At 32.7% G+C, this 20,707-nt stretch overlaps 2 protein-coding genes and 1 non-coding gene across 4 annotated transcripts; 1 reads left to right on the top strand and 2 right to left on the bottom strand.

Annotated features, from left to right (window-relative positions):
* The first annotated feature begins 209 nt into the window (after positions 1-209).
* LOC108218639 (tubulin beta-2 chain) lies at positions 210-2,085 on the top strand. Its single transcript, XM_017391673.2, has 3 exons — positions 210-698; positions 826-1,095; positions 1,195-2,085. Exons 1-3 carry the CDS (start codon positions 221-223, stop codon positions 1,863-1,865), a joined length of 1,419 nt encoding a protein of 472 aa, XP_017247162.2. The 5' UTR covers positions 210-220; the 3' UTR covers positions 1,866-2,085.
* A 78-nt stretch (positions 2,086-2,163) lies between these two features.
* On the bottom strand, positions 2,164-8,729 carry LOC108218638 (phosphoethanolamine N-methyltransferase 1). Of its 2 annotated transcripts, XM_017391671.2 has the most exons (12): positions 8,433-8,729; positions 8,215-8,342; positions 6,928-7,065; positions 6,703-6,840; positions 5,859-6,002; positions 4,668-4,778; positions 4,445-4,586; positions 3,596-3,876; positions 2,900-3,061; positions 2,759-2,812; positions 2,594-2,668; positions 2,164-2,483 (listed from the first exon to the last, which is right to left on the bottom strand). In XM_017391671.2, exons 1-12 carry the CDS (start codon positions 8,449-8,451, stop codon positions 2,385-2,387), a joined length of 1,491 nt encoding a protein of 496 aa, XP_017247160.1. In that variant the 5' UTR covers positions 8,452-8,729; the 3' UTR covers positions 2,164-2,384. The 2 variants fall into 2 exon arrangements, with proteins under 2 accessions (XP_017247160.1, XP_017247161.1); XM_017391672.2 differs by lacking the exons at positions 8,215-8,342; positions 8,433-8,729 and adding an exon at positions 7,704-7,841.
* Positions 8,730-16,119: 7,390 nt separating this feature from the next.
* TRNAC-GCA (transfer RNA cysteine (anticodon GCA)) lies at positions 16,120-16,191 on the bottom strand. Its single transcript has one exon. It is a non-coding gene; the product is annotated as a tRNA-Cys (tRNA).
* Positions 16,192-20,707: the final 4,516 nt, after the last annotated feature.

Genomic DNA, 20,707 nt, shown 5'->3' with positions numbered 1-20,707 from the left:
GTGATGGGGATTGGCCGGCGATCACAAGATCAATGCCCAGTGGCATGTCATATGATTCTCATTTCTCATAACCAAATGGTCAACTAAATGACACAGCTACCATCTCTCAGTAAACGGTTGCTTCTCCGCCGTCCGATTAAATTCCGCAACTTCAATCCTTACCTTCCAATCCAACTGCAGGCCAGTTATTCAACTGTTTATATACCACTTAAAATTCTGTATGTTCCAACAGTCTCAACTACAAAGTACTCAACATATTTCTTCACCATTCTGGTCCCTGATCACTTCCTCTTTACGAGCCAAAATGCGCGAGATTCTTCACATCCAGGGAGGGCAATGCGGGAACCAGATTGGATCAAAGTTCTGGGAAGTTGTTTGTGATGAGCATGGCATTGACCCTACTGGCCAGTACGTGGGAAATTCTGACCTTCAGCTTGATAGAATCAATGTGTACTACAATGAAGCTAGCGGTGGGAGGTACGTGCCACGGGCAGTGCTCATGGACCTCGAGCCAGGCACCATGGACAGCGTCAAGACAGGCCCGCATGGACAGATTTTCAGGCCTGATAACTTTATCTTCGGACAGTCAGGAGCTGGCAACAATTGGGCAAAGGGGCATTATACTGAGGGTGCTGAGCTTATTGACTCTGTTCTTGATGTTGTTAGAAAGGAAGCTGAGAATTGTGAATGTTTACAAGGTTAGTGATGACTGATCAGTGTTACAAGCTTCAATTTCCTTAAATTTTTTTCATCAATTAGCATTGAGTTAATTTCAGAAAGTCAAATCAAAAAGGCTATTATTCTGAGTTTTCATAATTATTTCAGGTTTTCAAGTATGTCATTCTCTTGGAGGTGGCACTGGATCTGGAATGGGAACTTTGCTTATTTCAAAGATAAGGGAAGAATACCCTGACAGAATGATGCTTACTTTCTCTGTGTTCCCATCTCCTAAGGTTTCTGACACGGTTGTAGAGCCCTACAATGCCACCCTCTCTGTTCATCAGCTGGTAGAGAATGCTGATGAGTGCATGGTCCTTGACAATGAAGCTCTTTACGATATCTGCTTCAGGACACTCAAACTATCAACTCCCAGCTGTAAGTGTTACTAATATGTTTGATCAACCAGATTGCCATTCAGCTTAAGCATTTACATTATTTGACAACATTCTGATCTGATTTGTGTGTTCTGAACAGTTGGAGACTTGAATCATCTGATTTCGGGTACTATGAGTGGAGTGACTTGCTGCTTGCGTTTTCCTGGTCAGCTGAATTCAGACCTCAGGAAGCTAGCAGTGAACTTGATTCCATTCCCAAGACTTCACTTTTTCATGGTGGGGTTTGCTCCTCTGACGTCGAGAGGATCACAGCAGTACAGAAACTTGACTGTCCCGGAACTGACACAACAAATGTGGGATTCCAAGAACATGATGTGTGCAGCTGACCCGCGACATGGTCGCTACCTGACAGCCTCAGCAATGTTTAGAGGCAAAATGAGCACGAAAGAGGTCGATGAACAGATCCTGAATGTACAGAACAAGAACTCATCTTATTTTGTCGAGTGGATTCCCAACAATGTAAAGTCTAGCGTCTGTGACATTCCTCCAAGAGGGCTCTCCATGTCTTCCACATTCATTGGCAATTCAACCTCCATCCAGGAGATGTTTCGACGAGTGAGTGAACAGTTTACAGCTATGTTCAGGCGAAAGGCTTTCTTGCATTGGTATACAGGAGAAGGAATGGATGAGATGGAATTCACTGAAGCAGAGAGCAATATGAATGATCTGGTCGCAGAGTATCAGCAGTATCAGGATGCTACAACTGAAGAGGATGACTATGATGATGGTGAAGGCAGTACTGGAGATTGAAGATGTTCCCCAACATTGTTGATGCGTATGTTACGTGCAGCAATGCATCATAAACTTTAATTTCTCAGAAGTTTTATTCTTCCTTAATTTCACTTCAAGTGCTTCAAATGAGTCCAGTGATGAATGTGACTCTGTGATACACCATATGTATGGCCTGTCTTTCCTATTCTATTATAAATACTTATGGAAATTCTATTATAAGAACTTCTCTTTTATAAAATACAGATGTTCATGCATCTCTGATGAGAACCTATTTCACATATTATTTCACACAAGTAAAATGCAAACAATCAAAGTCTGCAATAACAGAAGGTACAAAGTTTAATTGAAAAACAAATATCATTTGTAGAGCCCCAGGAAAGAGCTATACTTTATTCTTCAAACAAGGGTTTCTCAAACCAAGCTAGTACAATACAACAAAACTAGTCAAACAACACGAGATTGCAGTCTTCTTATACATCACTGTGGGCAATGAACAAGCCCCACCTCTGCTCGACATGAGATTGCAGTCTTCTTACATCACTGTTTGTGGGCAATAAACAAGCCCCACTTCTGCTCACCAGATGAGCTCCTCACCAGCTTGGACTTCCAACCACCAACTATATCATTATAGTCTTCCTGTATAATCATATCAATAAACAACAGAATCATTTAGAATCAGAATATACGGTATGGGAATGATATGGCAAATTAGCAACAGAGATTTTTAAGGAAATCATGGTACTCACTTCAGAGAAGTCCTGGATAAACTCATTTTTCTCTTTCTCCACTGTATCTAATTCTTTCTGCAGAACCTTTAGGAACTGGAATAAAAAAACAGAGACTGATTTCAGATTAAAAAGCTGCAGATCGATTATACTGTATGTGAAAAATAATGAAGGCTTCGTGGGCACCTGTTCAGTTCGATCTTCTGCAATAACCTTACTGAAACCAGCGTCTCTAAGCATCTGTACATTAATCCAAAAATCACAATCTTAATGCTTCATGGATGTCCAAGGATAAACAGCATCACATTTAGAAAGAAGTGTGTATACCTGACCGTATGCTTCAACATCATGGAGATCATATCCTCTTTGTTTAATATACTCAGCAAATGATTCTGAGGGAGTTCCAGGTCCTTTGCAGTAATCACTAATCAAGACTTTACCTCCTGGCTTCAACCATTTGTAGAATGTTCTAAACAATGCTGGTTTGTCCTGAACATTCATAAGCAAAATAGAATCTCTGAGGCTCAGAAAGTAACAATAAAGAAGAAAAATAAAGGTTTACAAGACTAAATTAGCATTGAGATTTTTGGACTGACAAAAAACACATCATCATATCTGACATGAACCTTTTATGAATTACACATTCATATCACTTTTCTAATATTCATGCAAAATAGCCTTTTTCCGGAAGAAAAATCCATACTCGCATTAGTGCCGAGTTCCGAATTGACCTTTTTAGAACTATGAATACAAGGCACCGGAAACAAGGTAGTAGATACAAGATATTATCAACACAAAAATAATAACATATTAAATGTGCTCTTTAACATAATCTCATACTTCACATGCTTTCAGCTAACAAAATGGATCTACATTATATGTAACTAGACTAAACAATATCTCCTGCGGAACCAGAAATCAGTGGTGGGCCATAAATCCTTTGTTTACAGGTTAAGTAGCTGAGAATCAAAATTTGAATGTTAAGTAACTGAGAATGAGAATTTGAAGTTTATGAGAGATTACTTGAATGTGAAGAATGGTGTCACGACTGTAGATCACGTCAAATGAGCTGTCAGGATATGTCTTTTTGGTGCAATCAGCAACCTCAAATTCAACTGAACATTTAAGTCCAATAGCCCGTTCAAGAGCAAAAGAGATCATGTTAACGGAGAGATCAATGCCAACAACGTCAACATCAAACTTCTCTGCCATGTAAAAGTCCCCTCCACCAATACCACATCCCACATCTAAGACTTTCTGCCCAGGCTTAAGATCCAGCTTTTCAACAAATTCTTTCGTCGTTTCTGTGTGGCCAAAAGTAGGGATTCAGAGTAGTATACTTTATATTTAACTGAAAATATAGCAAACAATGATTGCTACTCTGTCAAACATTGGTCGACAATTCTGCAAAAGAAAATTAGCAGTTGTGTATATCTCCAAAAAGTTATATTTTCCAGGATATTCTAATGTTCAAACTCATATACCAATATTAAAAAAAATATATAAATTTGAGGATGACGAAAAAAACTGTACTAGACACGCAGAATTCAGAAGTATAAAGATTATGTCACGAATCAGAATTGAAGACAGCGCACAATTTCACCAAGTGAAATTAATGTTAAAAAATTTCAGATTATCTCAGTAAGATCATTTTTTCTCCTTTTAATGAACTTGCTTTTATGTAAAGCTATCTTTGGTTCGCTTATAAACATAAGGAGTAATAACGTTTTTATAAAGATAAATTAGTAGCAATAATCTATTAACATTTCACATGTATCTACAATGCACACGGACCAACATGACATTTTATTGGTCTTTCTTTGGATCAGCTAAAATAAGCAGACCAGAATAAATAGAGGCAATGTGTCATACCAAACCCTCCAGTGCTCACATAGCCCTGTCCAAAAATTCTCTCGTAGCGTAATATGCCATTACACTTGTATTGAACATTATCCAAGAATTTTTGAAAACCTTTGTCTTCTTCTGAACCAACTTTCTGCCATAACCAGCAGATCTGCATCATAAAGGCAAAGTTGTGAAGTTAAGTTAATAATTCTTACTAAATAACAATGCATATAAGCAACAGATGATATACCTGATTTTGGTTTTTCTTATTCCTGACATAGGCCCCGATACATTTGCAGCCAACCAAAGATAACTCAAAGGACTTCCCAGAACCATCACGAATTTGGCATTCTTTGAAGATCTGCAGTATAAATTATGTTCAGACACTAATTACAGAGCTATAGGCTACACATAAAAATGCAATCGTATCTAGATTGCAAGAAGTTTATGGAACATGTACGCGGGACAGTAAATTACCTTTAACTTTTCATCAGACTGATAAGATTAAGTATAAGGAGATTGTTATAGTTTCGCTTTAATTTATCAACACTAATAAAAGATACGTAAAAATATTAAGAATTTGGTGACACTTCTCCAAAAACATCTTAGAATTTTGAAGGTAGACTGTTCATTCCGATTTTCATGGGACAACAATCAGAAGGAATCTTTGTGAAGTTATGTAATGAACTAAAAAATCAAACGTATTGAAGCTACTATTGTTAGACTCACGAGTGTTGTTAAAATTACGGTAGCGCTTTGCGAGTAGGCAAAGGCTCCGCAAGCTGCTATGAGCAATTTAGTACAATTATGAAAATGGCATAACATCGTGCATGACTCGCGGTTACACACTAAAAAGAGCAATCTCACAAAAAAAAAACAAAAAGACTGAAATACCCTTAATTTCAAAAAAAAAAAAAAAAAAACCTACTTATCTTTATAAGTTTAAACCTTTACAAGAAAGAGAGAGAATTTGAGGGAACTGAGATCGAGCTAAACAAATTGGAAGCCTTTGACTTACTAAAGGTTATTGGAGGATAGCCTGATACTTTTTTGTGACATTTCCACTATGTTTGAGACTTTTGTTTATGTTTGAAACTATTTTAAGTATTATTCTATTGTTTAATATTAGAAGAAACATTCTCAAAATTATATAAATATAAATATAGAAAATTATTAGATAATTTCATTTTTGGTAAAAAATCGTGAGAGTAGCCGCGCATTGCGAGTTGCGCTTCACAATTGGGGCTTGCACATTTTTCCATTTGGCGTGTCTCGCGACACTGAATTACCAATAATAATTTCACACAAATAACAGATGGTTTCCAGTTTACATCATAAGTCCAGCTTGCTAGATGTAATACATGTTTATAAAGTGTAGCTATTACAGCATACATTCTTTAGCTACGTACAAAAACAACATGTATAGCTAAAATTACCATACCTTGGTATAAAATCTTGGCTCTCTGTAGTGGGTAGGATTGTTCCGGCGTTTATGATCCCCGGATTGATGGAAACATGATTCTCGGAAGAAAATGTACCCGCCAACCTTCAACCATTTGATCAATCTTTCTGCAAGATTTTCAACCTAGAAAAAAGGATAGTAAGAATATAACTGAAAAAAAAATCTATTGACATAAAAAATTAGGGAAAATTGAGATGATACGGATATTCCCACAAAAGAAAAGGTATATGTCATTATTATATGCTAAAAAAGGAAAATTAGAGAAAGGTTATTGACATGGTAAGCAAGCTAGGTTTGAACAAAGAGAGAAAAATATTGCTGCGTAATTCTCTATATATCCATTAGCAACAGCATTCTCTACAGACCTATAATCCGATTATATGTATCATCTGAAACAAAGCAAGAACATGGAGATAATATGTTCTGGAAAAGCTTAAAACTCATTTTAGCAAAAAATATTTACTGTATCACAAGCAATCAGATACACCTAACTTCGGGAAATAAAAGTAAAAGCAATTGCAATGGGATTTTCAAATTTTTATTCATTGTTCAATGAAAAGATATCTTCTCACCTAATATTATTTTCAGGTCAATTATCCATGTGTCAATGCATATGACAAATGATGTGTGGACTGTAAAATATTGGTTTGCTGAATGACTATAAGTGACTTGATTTACTAAATCTTGTTTGTAATAGTCAAAAAAAATACAACTCTATTTGAAAATAAAATAGCAAGATCTCCTCCAGAAATCAATTTTATCAACCTACTTCGATATAGTGCTGCTCACACGAATTGGTGGAGTGTTAGAGAAGCACACATACCTCTTTGTCAGATAGGTACATTAGTAGCCAGTTTGAAAAGATCAAATCCATCGACTCATCTTCAATCTTCAGGTCAGGAGATGTGACATCAGCACACAAGAATTTGGCATTCTTGTGATGTCCATTAATGCTCTCATTCTGCAGCATGAGATAATGAGAAAGACTTCTTAATGTGGAAAATTGAAACAAAAGATGGTTGAATTCACCAAGGTACAGGACACAAACCTTCTTAATGACACTATCAATGAAGTCCAGGGCCAGAATCTGACCAGCTTTCTCAGCTAATTCACCGGTGAAACGGCCAATTCCAGCTCCAAGTTCCAGGACAGTTTTCCCTTCATATGCTGGCAGCATAGAAAGTACCTGTCCAGATCATTGTGTGAGTTTTCTTCGATAGCAGTGTATACAAGTTGATAACACAGTTTATAGGAACTAGAAAGAGAAATGTTTTGAAATTAACCATTAACTACAATAAATGCAGCTTAATTACAGATACAGTTACTACGCACACCCCTCCCGAATCTAAAGGAGAAAAGGAAAGAGAAAAGGAGTACAAGGATAACTCATTTTAGATGCCGACAAAAATAATGCGGAACAAAACAGAACATTAATTTTCTAGCAACAAGATGTTGAAACTTACATCTGTGATTTTGTCCATAAAAACATGAAGTTATCATAGTTGGGATAAGTGCATTTATAATATGCCAACAAAGATCAAAATACCAGTCAAAGAACATACCAAAGAGATTTAAAAAGATGTTTTCAACAGTAAACAATGGTAAAACCACAACGAAATACAGACTATGACGATCTGTTCACTTTGATCAGATAAACTCAAAGCCGTAAAAAAATGGAAAACCCATGTATAACATGTTTTGTAAAGCTTCCTAGTTCCTACTTTAGTTTTCTATTAGTTTGGTTTATATCCCCTTCTTGAAGTTCCAAGCATAACACTAGCAATGCCAAAAAAAACTTGGAAACAAAACCAATACAAGGTTTACCTCCGACTCGAAGCACATATCATCACTCGTATCCATTATCACTACAGATGAACCCTAAAGCAAAAATTAAAAGCACACAAAATATGGTGTCCCTCAAAGTTTTAAGAGTGTATATATGACATATGTTATTAGTGCTGTTTGTTGAGTTTTAATACATGTCCAGGAAGAGTCCAAGCATAGGGTTCAGTGAGGCACCTATAAAGTAAGATTAAGTACCCTTTTGAACATAATTAATTGTCCCGAATCACCTAATCTACAAAGTCCGAATATAAAAGTCCATCATCACAGTCCTCAAATCATCCGGTAAGTCATCACCATTTCCCACTTCAGCATTAACAAAACACAACGAATCACTCTATCGTGTTATCGGAATAAATTCCAACTTTTAAATCACTTTGTTTACTCTAGATTAAAAAACTCAGTGGCATAACAACAAAAGGTAACAAGAAACAGCATGAGAATATGATATAAAATGTAATAGTAAAAAAGGCTAAAAGGGGAGTGAATATACTTCAGGCCTCTCTTCTTTATCAAGATCCGAGGCTTTGGAATCGAGCATCATGGCTTCAACAGTGAGGTCGACAGAATGCTCAGCCCAGTACTTCTTCTGGATATCACGCTCTGCTTCAGCAGCTACACCTGCATTTTCATAAAAATCACAACCCATTTCATAAAATAACAAAAAATAAAAACCCAATTGGCGTAAACAAAGAAAGATGTGAAATTGACCTTGAGCATTGGCCCCCATGTTACGAATTATGATGATTATAGTAAATGAAAAAGTGAGAAATGGGGAAATTAAGAACCCTCAACGGCAATGCGGGATCGGGAGAAAGAACGGGATCGACGATTGTCTGATCTTCCTTTCTGACGCATCCAAACTCACACACACTGCCTCTGTGTGTTTTTGTGCCTCTCTTTCTTTCTCTCAGGGTTTGCTTGTGTTCATCACTCCCCCAACCACCCTTATTTATAGGCTCACCGCATTCAATATCTCGTTATTTTACTATTATACTGGAGTAGTATAATATTTGTGTAATTGTGTGCCTAATTATACTATACTAGTATTTGCTAATTTCCTGTTAGTATAAATTGTTATCGCAGGTATCTATTTTTTACCAAATGGAGGTTTGACACAAGCATGCCATGACCGTCATTCCTTGATTTTGAGCGTTCACATCTTATTTATTAGGTTGGACTGGCTTCTCGTTCGTAACACGGGTCTTTCTAATTATTTTATAATTTTTTTACTTTTAATATATTTAAAATAATAAAAAAAGTATTTATCAGTAATAAATCTTATAATTAAATAAAAATAAAATAAGAAATAATAATTTTTTGTGAGTCAAAACAATTTGTGTAATATTAAACTCTTGTCCGATCTTTTGGTCAAGTTTTATTTTTATCTTTTGACTTCGTGCTTATTTAGTACTCTCCCCATCCCATTTTAAATGTCCTGTTTGACTTTTGAATGGTCAAATTGACCGAATTTTGACTGAGATTTACACATATAATATAATTTTTAAAAGTAAGAAAAATGTCATTATAAAGTACTTAAAATATACTATTAGATGTAATTGTTAGTTTTTTAAAATAATGACGAATTTAATCTTTATGCTTGGTCAAAAATCTGTCAATTTGACCGTTAAAAGTCAAAACCCGACACCTAATATGACATGGAGGGAGTAACATTATTATATTGTTTACGACATCGTTCATTGTCCTAGATTCTTTGTTGATTATCTTGATCTTGCGTCAACATGGCAATTCATGGCGTATCATAGTGTGTTTTGGTATCCAAACACAAACATGATACAAAATGAATTTGTGTACCTGAAACCAAAACATGAGGAAAAAAAATGAAACAACACGAAGTACATCATTTTTTTGTGCTCAAAATACACGACACGAATTGTACACGAAATGAAATATGTACGAAAAGTACACGACACGAATGTACAAGAAACAAAAAAAAATAGAATACTACTAAATTACAATTTAATATTATCATCATTTTAGTGTACAAAATTTATTTCATTCTCCCCGTGTTACATTCAATCCAGATGCACACAACCTAAGGTACTGTTTTGGAATTGTTGTTGCCGATGGCAACAACAGTTTTTTGTTGAAAAACGGGTGAAAAGTTGTTTGGTAAATTTAAAAACAGCTTTTCTGAATAGCAGTTTTTAGCTGAAAAGCTGCTTTTAGAAAAAACAGGTCCTTCCATACTTTTGGAAAAAGCTGTTTTCAGCTGAAAAGCTGCTTTTAGAAAAAACAGGTCCTTCCATACTTTTGGAAAAAGCTGTTTTCAGCTTTTGTAAGAAGCTGTTATAAATTTTACTATCAAACCTTACCAAACAAGTTATTTTTTTTTATATTATAACCTAAAATAAGTAAATATCAAAGAATTTATCAAACACTTTCTCTAATTTCTACGACAACAAGTCTTTTACAAGCATTATTTCTAACAGCGCATCAATTTTTAGCATTACTCTCGACCAAGAGCCTAAGTCTCCGGAACTGTAAGTTTGTTATGAACGTGTAAAGTGGTCAGCAATCAGGCAAGGATTGTCAATTTCAGAGCCCTTAACGGTTAGACAATAGAAAGCTCAACTTGCCTAGTGGTAGTGGTAGACTGATAGCAGCCTGCTTCGATGAGATTAAACCGAAACCGAGTCCCAGCAAGTTGAATGAGGCTCGTATAAAGAAAAATGTCACTATTATCAAAATTACAAAAACGGAAACACATAGTATAATTTATAGTTTGTTACGATACTTCTAGTTACAATCTCATATATAATCAATTACTCCTTCGGTCTCAATTACACGTTAATTTTTGACATGTTTTTTAAGGCAATTTTAAAATATATCTCCGTGATATATTTTAACGTTTATTTTTTTGAATGATAGTTTAGTGTTTAAATTTTTATTAAAAAAAAGAAAAAATTTGAAAAAAATATTATAAAATTATATTATATATAAGTCCAACATACGTGCAAACACTGAACGTATATAAATGACCGTAAGAGGGGAACAAGAATTTAGATATAATACTAAAACAAATTTACTTAAACAAATTCATATGATGCAAATGTCTAACTTTCGCTTTCCACTAATAATGTAATAAAATCGTGTCATTGCAAAATTCAGATAACTATTTTATAATTTTTTTATATTTGTATATTTTAAGTTATAATATAAAAAATATAAATTTTATGAAATTCAATAGCGAAATCTATGGCTGCTAACAAAAGCCGGAAAACAGTTTTTTGCAAAACCATGACATGATTTGTTTTTCATAAAAAAATTTGAGCTAAAAATTTTTATTTATGAAAATTGCTTTAGATTTACCAAATTTTCACCAGTAGAGCAAGAAGCTACTGTTATTGTCAACAACAATATCAAACACTGCCTTAATTTGGCCTCTGCATAAAAAATTTAACAAGCAATTACACAAATTATGCATTTAAGAATTTTTTTGGAAATTATATCATTTGAAAATATATTTAATCTATCTCAAATATATTTTCAATTTCAAACAATTATGAAATACTTTTTTTGTAAAGTCAAAAATTAGTGACTTAAAGTTAAAAAGTTAAATAAAATTATTATTTTAAGAATTTCTCAATAAATTAATTCTTTTCAGTAGCGCATTTGGTCCAAAAACAAGGGCCAATACTTTCAAATTTTAGACTAAATTATATTATATTCAAGTTGAGATACTATAAAAAAAAAACTTTGATTTGGTGCTGATAGGGCGAATGCCATAACACTAAAGATTGATTGATTCCATGACCCCACGTGAACCTCTGAAAGATTCTCCAATTTCAATTTGGCCCCTCATCTGGCAAAATATAAAATAAAAAAAATTGGCCCCTCATGTCCCTGTATTAATGATTATTTTATAATTTTCAACTCAATCGGATTTTTAGTAGCCACAATATAAAATCTACTAAAATCATTGGACGAACGTACCTGGACCCTCGAGGCTGTAAATCCTCTGAGAACAGGGGTACTCGCCAAAAATTTCGAAGTTTTACCGTCAATAATTCAATTATTTTTTCTCAATTAACTAAAACACATTCATCCAAAAAAAAATCATGGATAACATACATAAATATGCAAATTTATATGATTATTATATTTATATAAATATAAATTAGTTTTTAGTTTCTTATAAATATTCATATAATTTTTGTTTCTTATAAAAAAAATTATACATTAGCTTCTTATAAGTATTCAGTATAATTTTTATTTTAAATAATTATTATCATCTAAAAATATTGTTAATTATTTTACTAAACTATCACAAAACTACAAAAGGTATGCCTAAAACCCGTACATAAAACATAAATACATAAAACTGTTTTGATTATCTATGTAAATTTCACTGTTTAATTTTCTATGTAAATTTCACTTATTAGCCAATGGTATTTATCTTTTTACTGTATTTCAAGTACTTTGCAAAGTGTTAGATCCAAGAAGAAAGTAGAGCAGCTAGTGGTACTCTGATAATTTGAGATCTTGGTAGGTGGGTCTTCTTGGATTCTGTGATCATAAACCAACTTTGCACACAATTTAAGAATATCAACTTTTATGTAAAAGTTAAAAATCTCTTATGCACTAATTTTCATTATTTGTTTGAACTTCAAGTAGTAGAGTATTTAAACCTTTGCTTGTAATAAATCTATAAAAGTGTCAGTCTACACTTCTTCTTTCTTTCTTGAAATTAAAATCTGCAATTAGTGAAACAAGACATGCTAGCTAGTAGTAATAGTTTCTAAAATATAAGTAAGAGGAAATTGTAATGAGCCAACGTTTATTCCTATTCTGTGAGATAAATAACTCACCACCATCAAAAATGTCGACTTTCTTCTTTTTAATCATATGGACCACCTTATGTTGTGTTTGGTTGGGGTGAATGAAATGAAATGGAATGGAATGAAATGATTATAAATAAAAGAAAATAATAGAGTGTGGGATGGAGGATTTTGAACAAAATGAGTGAGGGCAAATTTTGTATGATAAGAATTGAGTAGAAAATAGGCATGATAAAGAATGGAGCATTCCTTTACATGATGAAGGGTTTGAGCTCTAGTCGAGTATGATAGGAATGAAATGGTGGAAGAAATGAAATTATTATACATTCAACTAAATTGTAGTTCAAATCTCATTAAATTCCCTCCATTTTCATTCACCCAAACCAAACACAACATTAGTTTCTCTTGCATTATTGGATCCTAATTCTAAATACTTCAGGGTTAAAAAGGGAAATGTAAGAAAAAAGGCTATATAAAAAAAATTCCAGCCACGCAGCACCTATATGCCTTAGCCCGCCAAATGGTGTATTGTTTTTTACTACTGCCTAAATATTTTAAGATAAAGAGTTGAATTATTTAAATTGTGGCGTATGTTTATTATATCATTAAGAATTTGATTATACGATAGATATATCAGCAAAAATTAGAATTAAGGTACAAGATTCACAACCTCCACCTCCCTTCCCTCCTCCACTTCAATTTTGTATCGGATGCAAATCCAATTTCTTAAAACACGTACTTAGGTTAGATTCAACTTCGCATCGAATACAAATTATTCCAATTCCTTAATACACAGTTTAGATTTGTGTTCACGACTTTCTTATGTAACACTAAATTTTTGTTGAAAAAATTATATAAATTATTTGATAAAATATATAACAAGTTCCTATGAACAACAATTTTTATCTCCAAAACTGCGGTTTTTATCCCAAAAACTATATTAAGGAAAAACAATTAGTCTCGTATTTTATAAAAAGCTGAAAGCTTTTTTTCAACTTTTTTCGAAAACTATCATAAATTTCACTATCAAATATTCAAATCTCATCAAAAACATTATTCCCTCTGTCTTCCTATGTCATTCTAGTGCTCCTAGAAAATATAATTTCATATATTTTTTTAACTTTTTTCTTTTGAATAAAAATTTGATGTTTGAATTTTTATACACAAAAAAATCTCAAAAATAAGTTACGCAACTATGTTTCATAATTGTCTTAAAATGCGTGCCGAACAGTGAAAAAATCGTAAAAAAATGAGAGGTACATAGGGAGTGTTTTCAATATTATAACTCAAAATATGCACATAGCGAAAAAGATTATTAAACATATATTTGATTTATATAATAACACTTTTTTAATAATAATTTTTAAGATAGCACAACAATTTTTAACAACACACTCAAACTAACCTTAAATCACGCCTCTTTGTCTATATTTTGACAGTCCAATAGATAACATAAATATGCTCCTAAAGTCTAATGTATCGGAAAAATGTTACCCATTATCTATTTTTAGATAATCTCTGACAGTTACCTATCAAATATTTATGAAAAACAATTCATCTCCCTCCTTCATCTCTTTAACTTTTCCCTCTTTTTCCACATTCTTTTCCTTAAATTTATTATTAAAATAATAGTAATAGGGAACAAAAAACAGAGATAGACACTAAAAATAGATTCACTAGGGATAGTTACCATTTTTTTTAAAGAACATGCTTCAATTTAATTTTCAGAATCCAAATAATTACATTTAGATTAGTATGATAATTATTATATTATTTTAACATATCCATTTTTCCTGCTAATTAATTTATATAAAATTGTTTCATCCATTAAATTCCACCACAAAAAGACCACATGCAGCAGATTTTTGTTTTACGCAGCAGGCCGCTCGCCCAGCAAATTTGCGAAGGGACACTTGGAACAACTTTCATTATCCATGTATGCACGTGTAAATTATGTATTTAACTAATATTGCAGTTCAATTATTTGAAGATTCTCCTGCATGTTTGTCGAAAATATCCTTTCAACAAAAGATCTGAAAATTAGATTAAGTTTGTGTTGTATTTTTTTTATAAGAAAGGGACGTGTACCGAATTTCAGTAAATTGAAGAAGAATGTATTAATAATTACAATTTTCTGAAAACAATTTATAGATATATCAAATTATTTATTATATGATTTTAATAATCTATCCGTAAAATTGTATAAATAAAATTTAAAATAATATTATACATGAATTTCAGCTTTGGAAATAGTTATATATAATGGCAAAATATAATAATAACACTTCGATAACATTAAGTCACAATAGTGTATATATGAATATCGCACATAAATGGATAATTTCATGACAAAAATCATCACAACATACCTCTTTGTGTAGAGAAAATTATACTTGAAGTGAAAAATAAGAGCCACACGCGTGTCCCCAACATGTGAGATGGAGGCGATAATATCAATTTCCTTTTAGGAAGAGTGTGGTATTGTACTATTAAATATAGGAAAAGTTGGAGGCATATAAACTTGGGCAATAATGAGGCCGAGTGGGACTGGGTACATGAAATTATTATTGAACGGGTGGAGAAGAAGCAAAACGTACATCACATTGGGCCACTTTCCCACTTGCTCCAAACAAACTATAGACACTAAAAATATTGGTGCGTTTTGAAAATTGAAATTTGTTGAAAATTTTGTGGCCGTAGCAAAAGTTATTGAAGATGTATGTTAGGCTATTTTTAACTAAGGCATGTTGAGGAGAGAAGTGTTGGCGCACAACACCCGTTAACTCTGCGTGGTATGATATTGTCTAGTGGTGCGTTTTAAAAATTAAAATTTGTTGAAAATTTTGTGCCCGTAGCAGAAGTTATTGAAGATGTATGTTAGGCTATTTTTAACAAGACCTGTTGAGGAGAGAAGTGTTGGCGCACAACACCTGTTAACCCCGCGTGGTATGATATTGTCCGCTCTGACCGTGGTCAAACCCATATGGATTTGTTTTCAGACTTCTCCCAAAAGGCCTCATATTAATAATGAAGTTCATTGGCCGCTTATATTCAAGATAAATCTTCTTTATCTTTCCGATGTGAGACCTGGGTTGAACCCGAAGTATAAGCATGGATGTTCTCTGGTGCAAAATTACAAATCAACATTAAAACACAGGATACGTGGTTGTTTGGGTGGGTTAGGTTATAGTCACCTCAACTGAACATTTGTACACTGAACAAGTCACGTTAAGATGCGGTTGGCCGCATACACCATTTTAACAAGAAAAATGTCACGTTCGGGATGCAATTGGTCGCATACATCATTTTTACCAAGTACTAGAGTTTGTTTGGTTAACAAATTAATTACATCAAGATTCAGTTTTCTTTTCGTCGATGAATGAAATGCAGGTAAAAAACAAAATGCACTGCTTTGTAGTCTACCTTGTGACTTGTGAGGGAATGAAATAATTGAGTTTGATCAGCCTGCATTATTGTTCACTGGGAAAAATAAAATAAAATCTGTTGGTGCCATTATTGTTCACCGGGAAAAAAGGGGGCCACGCGAGTTCTCAGGCTGGTACAATTGACTATGGGAAAAAAAATTCTGGGAAAGAAGGGCCCAACCGGGTTCGAACCGGTGACCTATTGATCTGCAGTCAATTGCTCTACCACTGAGCTATGGACCCTTACATTTAAAATTCGTGTACCCTTACTAGATAACTACATAATCTGAATATAAACAATATTTATGCTTCCACTTATCTCTGCTGGGTTCACTTGTTCAGATGTGACTTCACTACTCCGCTCAGAAAATGTCAGAGACATTGTTCTTGCAACTGATATTTGTTAAACATATACAGTACTAGGAATACTCAACTGGCAGAGCTCTGGGTTCAAATGAGCAATTCAATCGATAGTTGTAGCAAAGTTTGACAAATTACATGCAACATGTTGTGTAATAAAACTATTCGAATATCAAGAATGAGCAGAAGTCTGCGTTAAAGAATTAAAATGAAAAAATCTTTTGAACTGAGCTATTATACAATTTTATACTTTCTCCGTTCCACCAAGTTCTTTATGCTACTTTTTGACAAGCATTTTAAGACTCCTATAAAGTATACTTACAATATATATATTTTTTAAAAAAATTCTGAAAAAACGTTTGATGTTGAAACTTTTATTTAAAAAAAAAAATAATTAAAAATATGTTATTAAACTATATTTTATTAGAACCTCAAGATGCGGGCAAACAGTGTACGCAAACTTCCGGGCAATGCATTGTTAACGAGTAATAGTATTTCATCCCAAAACTCCACTCCACCACACTTAACTGCAGAGATAATAATACTCAGGACTCAGGAGCTCACTAAGACATCCAGCTTCTCTCGACACAGGGACACTGGCTCGATTCAACCATTTGCCGCCCTGGATCAGTCACATACCCAACACTGTTAAGACCAATAATTCACACAACTGGTTTGCTCAATCTCATATTTCCCAGTGTGGGCTGCATTCTATTGGGCTGATAAAGTTAATGGACCTTAATAATGGACTGACGTCTTCTCCCTGTGGACCAACAGCCCGTTTGCAATGTTCATGAATTCTATTGCAACGATACTATATGTGCCCAACATGAAAGTATTAGAAAGAGCAAATCAGTTCTTTCTTTTTTTTTTTATGACAAAACAAGAAGAAAAAAAAAAAAAATCTTTCTTCTTTTTCATTACGGGTTCATTTTTTCCTTCCCGGGGTGGAATGTTAACAAAAACGTGATACCTATATTACATTATTGAAAGTTAAACATATAAAAGTTTGATTATGGTCGGGGGCATGTATTAAATTAATAATGTAAATTAGAAATATTCTTTATGATACAATCATGAAATTGACTTTTCTTACCAGTATCATTATATTTTTGACTTTAATAATGATACAATTCTTGTATAAAAAACTTTCTCAATAATACATCTATATGTTAGATTAAACGTTAGCCGGACATTAATTTCCAAATCAAGCTCTCATTTAATAATTACCTTAAGGTTATGAATATTTACGATAAGTATCGTGAGCTCATGCTGGCTTTTAGTGTGAAGACCCCAAATTTAAACACAAAACTATGACACGACCTGCTGGAAATGATTCGGTCAAAATAATAAACTCAAAGAAAAATCTTGCATGCAACTATTTAAACCCATCAATATATGAAATCAAGACATCAATCTCATCATCACCCATCCACCTACACATACTCGCTTCATCACCTACACATACTCGCATAAGCTCATTGTCAGTGACAAACTCTTATCTTGTGTTTGGTTGGGGAGAATGGAATGGAATGAAATGAAATGAGTAAAAATACTTGAAACTAATAGTGATAGGAAGAAAATTTTAAAAAAAATCGAGGAAGTGCAAAATTGCTATGATGAGATTTGAGAGGAAATTGAGGATGTGAGAGAATGGAGCATTCCATCTCAAAGTGAAGGTGTGAACTTTAGCACATGATGTAAGGAATGGAATGGAGGAATGAATGAAATTTCTTAAAAATTGTTTATAAAATAGTTTATTTTTCATTCCATTCTTTCCGGAATCATTCACCCCAACCAAACACAACATTATGGAATTCTGATTATTGGAATCTCGACACATGTAATTCGGGATTTTGAAACTTTTTTTAAATTGCTGACATGAAACTCAATCGAACAATATAATTATGTAACTTATCGGAAATGGAACATATCAATACCAAGATGTGACAAAACGAAGTAGCAGAGACACAACAATATTTCGTCGAAAAGAACTTAAAAACGCGAGGTGAACTTTATTACTCCCGTATCAATTTATAAGTCTTTTTTGTTTTTCCAAGTGTCAAATTAACTAAATTTTGATCAGCTATTAAAAAATATTTATTTATTGTTTTACAAAATAAGAAGTTACATATTAAAATAGACTTGATTTACCTTTTGACAATATTTTTTTTTCTTCAATTATATAATATTTATAAATTTCAGTCATCAATTTGACTAGTCAAAAGTCAAAAGCAACTTATATATCGAGACGGAGAGAGTATGATATTATAAAATTGTGAAAAATATTATTAAGCTTAACATTTTATTAACAAAAGTGTCACGCTGAATTGATTTAAATGGTCATGCTGATTTTTCAATCTCTTGTCAACTCTTTTACATTTTTTCAAAACAATTCACGTTGTCGTAAAGTAAGGATGGTGCTTACTGCTTAGCTGGAGCGAGCACAAGATATCTGATCATCTAACTCGTGAACATGAATTGATGTTATTCATTGATTTAAAACAGAGAAACGAAATAGCTATACAACATGAAATATAACAAAATAAATGTTAAATTTAAAATGGCCTTGTCACGAAAAAAGCCGACCAGCCAGAGTTAGTGGGAAACACTTCAACAGTTCAACCTAATCTGTCCATCTCTGAGATTTGTATATATTCAGCTACATTGTAGTATGAAATCTCTCTTGGGACTGAGCAGTCATTTTCTATACATCTCCACTTTAAGATTCTCTTCTTAAATTTGATTATTGTGTTTAGTTATGTTTCAATCGCTATTTAGTGTAATCAAAATGGAGAATATATCAGTAATGTAGCAATTAAAAATTGTACAATCATCTGACAAATTAAATCATGTGTAAAAATTCAAAGGGGTTGAGTTACCGTGTGTGACAGGACATATATACTAAACACTAAATTTAATATATTTAGCTTATTTTAATATGTGGAGTTTTTGTATATAGCGGGTTTCACCATTATTAATAAGTATTAGTAGTCAATCAAAATAAGTTAAATACATTTTGTCAAAAGAAAAAAGTTAAATACATGTAATTTGATATTTAGCATGTACCCATGAACATATCATTGAAAAATTGAAATTGAAAATAGATATTAATTAATTAAGGATCAAGGAAGTGATATTTACGAAAAACTTGTTCCGCGGAACTTACAATAAGTTTTTATTATATATAATCGAATTTATTTTTACTTAAAAGTAAAAGTTTTTAATTTATATGTCTAAATATTTTTTTAAATATTTATAATTATACATAAAATTTGTTAATAATAATAAAATATTATAAATATATTTTTAGATCATTCTATGTATTTTTATAAAACTAAGTTTTAAATATTTCACTAGAAAAATAAATATTTTTAATTTCTCCAACTTTGACTTACAAAATCGGAAATCATTTATAACCTCTTTACGCAAATCATACAAACAAGTTGATTTCGTGTTGAAGAAACAGACCAAACATTTACCTCAAGTCTGTGGTCTGATATATTAAAAATTTTCATAACAATATCGCAATACGAGTAGTTTGTTTGGTGTTAGCACGATGTATGTAATCCACAATATTTTAGAAATGATTTGCAGGTGTTTTCGCTAACAATACGAGTAGTTTGTCGGTGTTAGGCTGTTAGCACGATATATGTAATCCACAATATTTTAGAAATATTTTACAGGTGTTTTCGTTACGGGATATTATTTAAATTTTTTGTAGAGAACTCAATGTAGTTAGCAAAATTGATTATATCAATCAAATTAAATTTACAAAAATACAATAATAATATTATAATTTATTTATTTATTTGAAAGAAAAGAAAGGGGCCCACTGGCGAGCGAAAGAGACTGAAAGAACTTTAACCACAACGGTTGTCTCCCGATATTCGAGAGCGTGACATCATGTCAAACTCACTGGGTGGTGGCCCCTCTCCTACAACACCATCTGCACGCCTCCATTTTTAAATCAAACTACCTATCATTATGCTGCTGCTTAACCATTTTGTTTTTTATGCAAACAAAAATAAGTGGCCTGTTTTGTTTTTCAATTTTACAATAATATTTAAAAAAAATTTAGTTGTCTCAAAATATATTTGAAATAATAAATCAGATATATATATATGATGTTAAGTGGGAATTCCAGTACATATCAGTTTAATTTCTGCGCCAAAATTATCTATATATAAAAACGATATGTTGGCAAATGAGAAACGTCGAAAAACACTTATCAAATTTGTGTACAAATATTTTATGAGAAAAATCTCATATTCAAGTCGTAACTCACTAATATTTATAACATTTGGGATTTTATCTCTTCTCTTGAAACTTTTAAATTTGGTTCCATAAAAATTGTATAAAGCTTCGACTAGTTATAAAAAGCACATATAAAAAAAAA

Source organism: Daucus carota, chromosome 4 (genome assembly GCF_001625215.2).
Source record: "Daucus carota subsp. sativus chromosome 4, DH1 v3.0, whole genome shotgun sequence".
Taxonomy (NCBI): domain Eukaryota; kingdom Viridiplantae; phylum Streptophyta; class Magnoliopsida; order Apiales; family Apiaceae; genus Daucus; species Daucus carota.
The sequence above is the reverse complement of the archived record's forward strand: the minus strand, read 5'-3'. Positions and strand labels throughout refer to the sequence as shown.